Genomic DNA, 11,559 nt, shown 5'->3' on the forward strand with positions numbered 1-11,559 from the left:
CGGCATTCTTGCTTTCTTGATCTTTCTGCCATGATGTCTTTCAGCATCCCTCCCCTCAAAACCATTCTGTGGAGGTAAATGAGAGCACGTGAGAGGTTTGGGGTCTAGAGGAGGGTATACTTGGGGCAGACGCCAGGGTTGAAGGGAAGAGATTCCTTCTTTGAAGGTGCTTAGTACAGTCAGCAAATCAGGCTCAGGGGATACTGGAGGCAGTTTCCTTTGTGCAAATTAATGTGTCTGAAATATCATTCGGTGTTATTGAAAACTCTCCTCAAATTTCTTTTTCTTCTTTTAAAAATAAATTTATTTATTTTTGGCTGCATTGGGTTGCTGCACGCGGGCTTCTCATTGTGGTGGCTTCTCTTGTTGTGGAGCATGAGCTCTAGCCGTGCAGGCTTCAGTAGTTGTGGCACACGGGCTCAGGAGTTGTGGTTCACGGGCTTAGTTGCTCCGCAGCATGTGGGATCTTCCTGGACCAGGGATTGAATCCGTGTCTCCTGCATTGGCAGGCGGATTCTTAACCACTGCACCACCAGGGAAGTTCTTCCCCTCAAATTTCTGAACAGGGCTTACCTGGCAATGTGGACACTCCTTATCCTTTAGGAACTGGGTGCTGTCACTTTCGCATTTAGGGCCATTGATGCATGACTCTACCTTAACTGGCAGACTGATGAAAATGGGCAGCAGAATCTGAAAATAATATAGCATCTGTTAACTACTAAATAGTTATGTTTTACTGTCTTGGAATTCAGTGTTTGTTTTGCTCACTAAATTATTTTGACTAGTTACTTAATGCAATTGATATTTTTCTTTTCATTTGCTAAAAAAACCTAGTCATCTGGATTTGAGAAAGCTAATTATACTTAATTATTTGATGTAAAACTTTATTGCTTTTAATTTTTCTTCTGGTTATCAAATGCATTCTAGAAGAAAATATCATAATATGTGAGATGGACAATTTCATAAGGCAGTGCTTCTGTCTTAATGCTGAATATGAGCTGAGGAAGGAGTATCCCTATTAAAATATAATCCGACATGCCACCAGTTTGTCTTGGGGCTTATTCAAAATAAGCAGGTGCTTTGCAACAGGTGTACCAGAAATGTTGTTGAACATCGTTTTCTATCGGTATCAGATAATTATGTGTCTTTGAAAGTATTACTAAGTAGTTTAATGGAAGTCAATTGTGCTTTTACTAAATAGGGCTGGGCATCAGCAACAAAGTTATTTGTCTTGAATTTGAAGTAGACCTCCTGGGATTAGGGAAAAAAATGGTACAAACTTGAGTAATCCTTTATCTTGCTTCTTGTGCTATTTTCCTTTTTATATATTTGAAGTATCTTCTGTTTGTTTTGTTTTAATCTTGGGGAAAAGTGGGAAACCCAAGACTGAAGGCTATTGTACTGTATGCTTTGCTAGGGCTCTGCCGTAACGAGGCACCACAGACTGAGTGGCTTAAATAACAGACATTTATTTTGTCACAGTTCTGGAGGCTAGAAGTCCAAGATTAAGCTGTCTTCAGGGTGGATTTCTTATGAGACCTCTCTTCTTGGCTTATAGATTGCCATTTTCTCCCTATGTCTTCCCATGTTGTATTAGTCAGGGTTTTATAGATAAACAGAACCAACAGGATGAATGGATATACATATATATATATATGGAGAGAGATGGATATCTGCATTTGCGTGTATATATATATATGGAGAGAGAGAGAGAGAGAGATTAAGAGATTTATTTTAAGGAATTGGCTTGCACAATTGTGTAGACTTTGGAAATATAAAATCTGCAGGGTAGGTCAGCAGGCCAGAGAGACAGGGAGGAGTCTGAGGCTGGCAAAATTCCTTCTCGCTCAGAGGAGGCTAGTCTTTGTTCTATTAAAATCTTCATCTGATTGGATGAGGCCCACCCACATGATGAGAGTAATCCGCTTTACTCAAAGTCCACCAACTTTAATGTTAATCTCATCCAGAAAACATCTTTGCAGAAACATCCAGAATAATGTTTGACCAATTATCTGGGCACTGTGGCCAAGCCAAGCTGACACATAAAATTAACCATCGTGCATGGTCTTCCCTCTGTACCTGTCTGTGTCTAAGTTTCCTCTTGTAAAGAAACCAGTCATACTGGATTAGGGCCCACCCAAATGACTCATTTAAAGTTAAGACTATCTCCAAATGCAGTCACATTCTGAAATCTTGGGGGTGAGCGCTTCCACATATGAATTTTAGAGAACAAATTCAGCCTATAACAGCCATTAATTTAAAAGTAAGCATAACTAGAAAGACAATTCAAAGGGAAAAACAGTCCTCCTAATATTAAAAAGGTGTTATTTCCTCTGACTTTAGGATAAAGCATGTTTTTGAATCCTCAGATAAACCAATTAATTGGAATGGGAAATAACTTTTTAATATATTCCTGTTTCTACAACCTAGAAGTCAATTTTGTTTTCCTTTGCCAAGGACATTTCTATTATCAGAGTAATTAGAGATTAGATTTTAAAAAAACTTTTTATTCTGGTTATATGTGGATTTCTGTTTTCATTTTATGTTTTGAAATTTCAAGTTAGGGAGAAACATGTAAGAAGTTTTATCTTGAGTTATGAACTAATTTGAGGTTGCTATTAAAAACAGAGCCACGTTTCTGCTGTTCCTGGCAATATAAGGAATACACGATGGGAAAAATACCAATAAAAATGAAGGAGAAAATCAACAAGAGAATATAAAATAAGGACAAAACAGAAAATACATCTTCAATGGTTCTTTCAAATCATAAATGTAATCTTACAACATTATATCTTATGTTTTATATCAGTATCTTATATCACTTATATTTCTCAAATCCGTTTAACTAAAGAAAAAGCGCTTCCCTTTCTCTGATACCAAAAAAATGCTTCTGTTATCTCTTTTTTTTGCAGATAATAAAGAGATTTTCCTTTCTAAAGCAATTCACAAGTCCTTCATAGAGGTTAATGAAGAAGGCTCAGAAGCTACTGCTGCTTCAGGTGCCAAATTATTGTTTTCCAAAATCCTCTCACTTTTTTGAGATTTGGATTTTTAAAGCAATCTTGGGTGGGGAATGGGGATCATTTAGAACTAAGCCAAAAAACTGACCCTGCTCTAACTTAGAAGTCAAGCTAATGATGAACCTGCTAGAATTTTCCAAATAGGATATGAAGCATGCACTCATTTCAGTGCCCCATACAGAGTAACTCCCATCTCTAATGAGAGGCAGGAGGAGATTGTCAGCTCTGCAGAATAGATTTTCCTGCTGTGCTGCCTGTTTAAATATTTTAAATATTTCCCTGCTGCCCAGTTAATCATTTTTCTTTCTACTTAATATTTTTGGAAGTTAGTTCTTAATTTTGTCAGTGAAGAGCTTTGAGTTTTTAAAAAGCACATGCGCAAACAAGAGTGCATGATAGCATGCAATGCATAATTTTAAGTTAATAATAAAATAACAATTTTAAATAAAATTTTTTTTTAAATTTACCTAAATTACGTGTCCAAAGCAAAATGGTAAATGTCCTTGGTTATTTTGAATGTTCTGACTTCCTTAGTTAAGCAAGAAGGATTTTTCTTTTTTTTTTCATTTGTTTCTTTGGATTTGTTTCAATATCATGTTCAACAGCCATCATGAAATTTTGGTAGGATTTTTCCCTTCTCCGGTAAAATGCAACATATCATATTTGCGCAAATTATTTTTAACTTCTGCATACATTTGTCCATTAAAAGGATCTCATCAATTAAAATGGTGTTTTCGGGAGGAAATAGAAACAGTAGTCTCAGGCATCGAGAAAGCTTAAAATCTTACATAATTTAATCTTGGCCTTTTCCTGACAACAAATCACCCCGCAGAAAGTATAAAATGATTATCCCACAATAAGGATCTCAAGGGAATTCAATTTCCCAGCTGTAGGAAACACCACTGCATCTCTCCCTGCTGTATTTTCTCTTTAATCACTGCTGTTCTGGCCATTTGCTAGAAGCCTGGTGACTTGCTATGTAAAAATCCCCATTTCATGTAAAAGAAATAATGATTTGAGAATATAAAGAAACTGATTTTTGTTTGTTTGTGGTGGTTTTTTTCCCCCTTTCCTTGACTCAAAGGTCATTTTAGTAAAGCTGTAAGTATTTATCTGAGAATAAAAATTTGTAACATGCAAAATAAATTGTCCTATAGGGCGGGAACTGTGTGTGTGTGTGTATTTGAATTTTTTTTAAGGTCAAGTAGAAATGTTAACACATTTACAATTTTTCTCTAAGTCTTTAAAATCTTGTTTCGTGTAAATCATTACCTTTGCATTAAACATAGGTAGTTTGGAGAAATTACTCATTAGTCCCCGCACATCCACAGACATGTAATTAATTTCTCTCTGCGTTACAGGAATGATTGCAATTAGCAGGATGGCTGTGCTGTATCCTCAAGTTATTGTCGACCATCCATTTTTCTTTCTTATTAGGAACAGGAGAACAGGTAAGTCTGTTATGAGAACAGAACTTTAATAAGCCAAAAAGAAATCATTTTTTTAATTGAAAACATTTTCCGCATTATTTATCAGATGTGTTCAAATGCTTTTTTAAATGAAAATAATTTACTTACATTTTTATCTTTAGAATTTATGAGTATCCAAGGACACAATACTTATCACTGAATCTTTTACTGCTTGTATATCCAGAAAACTTATAGTTTATTCATAAAGCTGAGGTTATTGGAGACCAGTGTTCTTGCTTTCATTTATTACGTACAATGAGAACATTGCTAATTGTAAGCAAGAAGGAAAATAAATATCTTTTGTTCAACTCCTCTTTTGTTCATTCCCAACCCAATGCAGGTACAATCCTATTCATGGGACGAGTCATGCATCCTGAAACCATGAACACCAGTGGGCATGATTTTGAGGAACTTTAAATCATTTTATTTAAATAATAAGGAAAATAGTAACTAAGCACATTATGTTTGCAACTGGTATATATTTGAGACTTGTGTTTTACAATATATCTTAAGATAATACTTAAAATAGCTCCCGATAAAAGCAATGTATGTAAATTATAAGCCAACTTGTCAAGGAATGTTATCCGTATTATTGAGGTAATGATCCTCTCATGTCATTGTGTTTGTTGTGCTAGAATTTAAAATAAAAGTACATAGTGAACATGTGAACAGCTCTGTTTTTCATTTTAGAAGTTGTAGTATAAAGATACCTCTAGGTGAAATTTGGAAACAATGATGTTTCTGGACATCTTAAGTCTTTTATAATCATGCAGAAACAAAGCACCAAAGTAAATTAGCATCATACACTTATACATAACAAGCAACAAGTGAGGTGAAGACAGGTACTCTGCAAAAATTCTAATTGCTGTTTCTCTGAAGACAGTGTATAGTGTAATATAAAAACCTGCACACTGAACATCTTCTGTGTGGCTCCATCACAAAACTTGTTAGAAAAAAATAGGGCTATGCCAACCCATAGATTATAGCTATAGCTTACTGACTTTGTCTTTAAAGATCATTGGCTTTATAAGGGTGATGTAGACTATGAGCCTGATATATCACCATGTTTTGCTGTGGCAAGTAAAATCTGAACTGTAACATAGTTCCCAGAAGTCCCCCAGTAAGCCAAATGAGCAAATTAATGATAAAAATATGCCCTCTGGTATGTCACCGGAGAGTTAACTAGAAAAACTCTGTTAGTACAGATACTAGAAACTAGCAGATCATAGGCTGAGAGCTGCCCACAGGGATGTTTTTGTTTGTTCTGTGCAAGAGGTTTTCATGTTTTGAACTTGAATGTCTGTAACTGGAATAACACATTCCTTGCTTCCCCACTGGTTACCTGATGGCTCCAGGATGCATTTGTGTCTGAGACCTCTTGAGAGTTGTAATAAGTCCTTTGCATAATATTTTGGTCTTATTTTCTAGTATAAGAGTAGTCGATTCCAATGGGGACAGTGTCAATTTCTTAAGTTCTCCAGTAAATTATTTTGTTATCCTGTGGCTGAAATAATGGCATTCCTTTGGGGGGAAGAAAAAAAAAGAATGGTCTTGTCGTGTTCCATGAATGGAACCAGGTCCATTTATTGCCAAGTTTTTGATTCTATGATTAATCATTTCTGAAAAAGTTTGAAACGTTTCAAAATTTAACAGAAACAGTTTGTATGTGACTCTCTTGTGTGTTAGGTATTTTGCTATGGTTTGGAGCTGTTCAGAAGAATTGATATTATTATTAACTTTAATTCTGTTCAGGAGAGTTGTGGTTTGAAGCAACCAGGCCTGACCCTTGACATACTGAATTCTAAACTTGGAGAAAAAGCATGAAAATTTGCATTTTAAACAAGTTCCTTTGGTGATTTTGTTATACACTAAATCTTGAATATTGCTAAAATAAAGGATACAGGTGGAACACTTATACACTAGTTGTTTAAATATGATTAATTTATAGACAATTAGGTCAAGCAATGAAGCATCCTAAATTAGTGCTTCTCAAATTTATGTGTAATGGAATCACTTGGGGATCTTATTAAAAATGCAAATTCTCATTTAGTAGATCTGCAATGGGACCAGAGATTTTATATTTCTAACAAGTTCCCAGGTGATGCCATGGCTGCTGACCCACGGATTCAGGTTGGTAGCAAAGCTCCACTTAACATAGGTTTACATGTTTGATATTTTTACTTACGGAAACAGAAAAACTGTATAATTTTCATGCAACTTGGAGAGATTCAGGAGTTGGGCGTGTAGTTTACATTAAGAGTGCTATGAATTTATACAAAAAGAAAAAAATGGTTTCACCCTAAAGCTTTTTTTTCTGCTACACATGGAAAAATGCAGACTTGCTCTGCATATTAGAACACTTGAAATATAGTTTTTAAAAATATAAAGACATTTATAGGCAATGCCCATGAAAGAATTTATGAGTATCCAAGGACACAATACTTATCACTGAATCTTTTACTGCTTGTATATTCAGAAGACATATTCATAAAGCTGAGGTTATTGGAGACCAGTGTTCTTGTTTTCATTTATAATGTACACAGGTTGGGCTAACTAATGTTGATTCAGTATTGATATTCTGAGTTTGTGATGTTCTTTATTACCATATCTCTACTTCTTAAGCATTACATATATTGCTATACCTGTGTAGCCATCAGTCAACTAAATGAGTTACCTATAAGGAAGAGTAAACATTATTAGACAAGCATGTGGCTTTTATAAAGCCCAAAATGCAATTTGTGTTAGCTGACATAAGATTAAACTCTACCATTCAGAATGTTTACCATAAAATATTTCAATACAATTTAGATGTCCCTTAAATGAAAATGGATTCTGCCTTGTTATTAGCATGTTTGCGGAATGCTTAAAAATAGAATACTTGATAGTACCAAGTTTTTCCTATTGTTTGATTTTGTTTATAATTTCTTCAATAATTTCCTTTCTATTGAAAAAGTAAATGGTTTTTTTTTTGTTTCTTTTTCTTAAATTGAGGCATAGTTGATTTACAATATTATATTAGTTTCAGGTATACAACATAGGAATTCAAAATTTTTATAGATTATACTCCATTTAAAGTTATTATAAAATATTGGCTATATTCCCACTGCTGTACAATATATCCTCGTGGTTTATTTATTTTGCACATAGTAGTTTGTACCTCTTAGCTCCCTTACGCTATCTTGCCCCTGCCCTCTTCCCTCTCCCCATCGGTAACCACTAGTTTGTTCTCTATATCTGTAAGTTTGTTACATTTTTGTTATATTCATTTGTTTGTTTTATTTTTTAGATTCAGCATACAAGTGATAACATACAGTATTTGTTTCTCTTATTTCACTTAGCAGAATACCCTCTAGGTCCATCCACATTGTTGCAAATGGCAAAATTTCATTCTTTTTTTTATGGCTGAGTAATATTCCATACATACACATATACCAGATCTTTATCCATTCATCTATCGATAGGCATTTAGATTGCTTCCATATCTTGGCTATTATAAATAATGCTGCTATGAATACTGCGGTGCATATATCTTTTCAAATTAGTGTTTTCATTTTCTTCAGATATATACCTAGGAGTAGAATTACTGGATCATATGGTAGTTGTATTTTTTGAGGAGAAAAATGAAAAAGTATAGTTCAGTTCCATTTCCTTTAAAATGTATAAGTTAGCACAGATACACACACGCACACACACACACACACACACACACAATGTGCACAGCCAGCTTATGAAAACTTTTCTATTTTTCTTATATTTTGGGGGAGGAAATCAATAACAATTATACATCTGCTTTTATTTTAAATAATTTTTCAGCTTCACTGAGGTATAACCGACAAATAAAACTGTATATATTTAAAATTTACAATGCAATGATTTGATATATGTATACATTGTGAAATGATTACCACAATCAAGTTGATTAACACATCTATCACCCCACACAGTTACCTTTGTGTGTGTGTGTGTGTGTGTGTGCGTGTGGTGAGAATGCTTAAGATGTACTGTCTTAGCAAATTTCAAGCATGCGATACAGTGTTCTTAACTATAGTCACCATTCTGTACGTTACATCTCCAGGACTTATTCATCTTATAACTGAAAGTTTGTACCCTTTGATCAATATCTCCCTATTTCTCCCACCCACCAGCATCTAGAAACCACCATTCTTCTCTCTGTGTCTATGAGTCTATTTTATTTCTTTTGGTTTCGCATACAACTGATACCATACAGTATTTGTCATCCTTTGTCTGGCTTACTTCACATAGCACAAGGCCTTCCGAGTTTATCTCTGTTATTATAAATAACCCCCTCAGCCCTGGCAACCACCATTCTATTCTGTTTCTATGTATTCTACTGTTTTATTATTTTATTTTTAGATTCTGCATTATGGGTGAGTTCATAACAGCATTTGTCTTTGTCTGGCTTATTTCACTTAGCATGGTATCCTTCAGAGTCAACCATGTTGTTGCAAATGGCAGGATTTCCATCTTTTTATGGCTGAATAATATTCCTTTGTGTGTGTGTGTATACATTTGTGTGTATTTGTATATATGTATATATACATATGTTACACAGGAATGCATATATTACATTTCTTTATCCATTCATACATCAGTGGACACTTAGGTTGTTTTATGCCTATTATGAATAATGCTGCAACAAACACGGGAGTTACAGATATCTTTTCAAGATACTGATTTCTTTTCCTTTGGATATATATTTTAGATATCAACTCCTTGTCATATACATGGTTTGCAAATATTTTCTCTCATTTTGTAGGTTTCCTTTTCGTTTTGTTGATAGTTACCTTTGCCTTACAGAAGCTTTTTAGTTTGATGTAATCCCACTTGTTGCTTTTGCTTTTGTGTCATATCCAAAAAATTGGTGTCATATCCAAAAAACTATTGCCAAGACCGGTATCAGGATACTTCCCTTATGTCTTCTTCTAAGAGAGCAAACCTAGAGAATATGAGACTTAACTCAGCTGCTCTGTTTCATGTCTGCCAACTAAGTTATTCTTGAGGGAGTTTGAAGCCTCTACACGCACATAAAAATAGCTAATGAAAAAAACTGTGTGTTATGAAAACTGGGAGAGATATTTCCACAAAATAACCAGTTTACTTATAGAAGATAGTTTAACATTAATAAGCTAAAAGCTAAAGGTGCATTATATATATATTGGCTTCTGATTTTGATGAGACAAAGATGCATGGATTTGTGAAAAAGGTGTTTAATAAAATAAAATAAAACCAATGCAAATAAAACACGTACTGTCCTTTGTCCAAATTCACCCTTTATTATGTATCGAGTATAGACACACTTTTCCTCTCTTTGAAAATTGCGGAGTTTTTTTGTCTATTTGGGGGAAAATTACATGGTTATTTGTGACATATGGCATGTTCCAGAAAATGTTTTTTCAGCAGTCATCCCAGCTACTAGCTGATATAGCAGTTTTTTCTCTTTTTCAAATAGGAGACAGTGTTTCATCTCTCCCCTTTTCTGAAAATTTTGTGATAATTCACAAATATATAAATCTGACACTTGTTCACGCAATTGCTCTTTACCTGTTATTCAAGGAAAATTGCTGATGGAGAGATCATCTTTTTCTATATGATTGAGTCACCTCCCTTCAAGTATTTTCTGCTTAAATATTTATAACCAGGTACCTATGGAAAAACATGGGCTGTGCACATGAGAGAGAAGCGAGTTTAAACACCAGATCTGCCACTTACTAGATATCTGTCCTTGGAACAAGGTTGTTTAATTTTCATCTGTATATTCAAATAGTAACACCTACTTCATAGGATTATCTGAGGATTAAATGATAAAATGTGTATGAGGAATATAATAAGTACTTGACACATAGCAGTCAGTCATGAAAGGCTAGCAATTAACATTACCATATTTCAGCTCTTCTAAGGCACATAACTTTTCACATTTTAACATTAAGAGAATGGAGTGATCAATGGTGTCTTACAGTTGCTGGTGAAGGTAACAAGACTTAGATGGCATTGCTCGCGCACACAGTAATCTTGTTGCATGACGGCTGTCTGACTGTAATCTCTTGGCTTCTCAGTCCACAAACCATTTGAGAAAGAATCATAATGGCTATTTGAAGAAGCATTGTGAATCCTGGTTATCGTCTGAAAACCTTTCATTGATTTCTCTGTCAGATAAAGTGCCGGTTTCAAAAGTCATGGAATAGTTATCAATAGCTTAGAAGAAAGTCCTAGAGACAGAAGTTGCACTACGGGCATGACTGTGTCACCAGTGCTCTTACTGCTGTAGAGATTAATGGTGTGGGCAAATGCGGACATCAATCACTGCACAGAGAGTGACTTGGAGCTGGACTCTATTTTAGAAACATTTTACTTTGCTTATATTTTCTTTTTAATATATACATAAGTATGATCTACAAGAAAATGTATTTAAATAAGTCTAAATAGAAGACATACTTAATGTTTCAAATGAGTTTGAAATAAACATTCTGTTTAACATGTCATAGTTCTACTGAAAGTGATTTTTTTCTTTCTAAGCTGTACGTAAAACAAAGGAGTGTCCTACAACTGATGTCTTGAATTGGATGAACTAGCATATTATTCACAGCAAGACTTGTGAAGGAATCACATTTATTAAAGTACATAGCGAGTGGAAATGTTGTCATGTATAAATTCCCAGGGAGATTGCTTTCATTGGCTCTCAGAAGGGTTATTTAGAAGTTCAAATTCAAAAAGAGGGGAGGGGAGACTGTGTGAGAGAGGAAAGGAAAAAGGGAGTAGAACAGCAAATATTCACAAGCTACTTGCAAATGGTAATTATTTTCAGCAAAATGACTCTACAGTATCTGAAGCAGACTGAACTTGGTCATTGAAAAACATTTGAAAGAAGAATTTTTCTGACATCCATCACATAGAAGTGACTGTTAATGACCGGAATGCATGTAAGGAGGGCAGGGTGGGAGGGTGGGGATATTAAATCTAGTTTATCTTTTTTTTAAAAAAATTACATCTCTTAATGTAGCTTAACCTTCTCGCCTTACACACTGTACATGCTAATTAGAGGCAATCCATGA

At 34.7% G+C, this 11,559-nt stretch overlaps 1 protein-coding gene across 1 annotated transcript in view; it reads left to right on the forward strand.

The window, feature by feature from the left end:
- Positions 1-4,906, forward strand: part of SERPINI1 (serpin family I member 1) — a 28,541-nt gene extending 23,635 nt beyond the window's left edge. Inside the window, exons 6-8 of the mRNA XM_007446439.1 lie at positions 2,913-2,999; positions 4,382-4,471; positions 4,830-4,906. Of these exons, the coding sequence (XP_007446501.1) occupies positions 2,913-2,999; positions 4,382-4,471; positions 4,830-4,906 (254 nt within the window). The remainder of the gene's footprint in view (positions 1-2,912; positions 3,000-4,381; positions 4,472-4,829) is intronic.
- Positions 4,907-11,559: the final 6,653 nt, after the last annotated feature.

Source organism: Lipotes vexillifer, unplaced genomic scaffold (genome assembly GCF_000442215.2).
Source record: "Lipotes vexillifer unplaced genomic scaffold, Lipotes_vexillifer_v1.1 scaffold763, whole genome shotgun sequence".
NCBI classification, from domain to species: domain Eukaryota; kingdom Metazoa; phylum Chordata; class Mammalia; order Artiodactyla; family Lipotidae; genus Lipotes; species Lipotes vexillifer.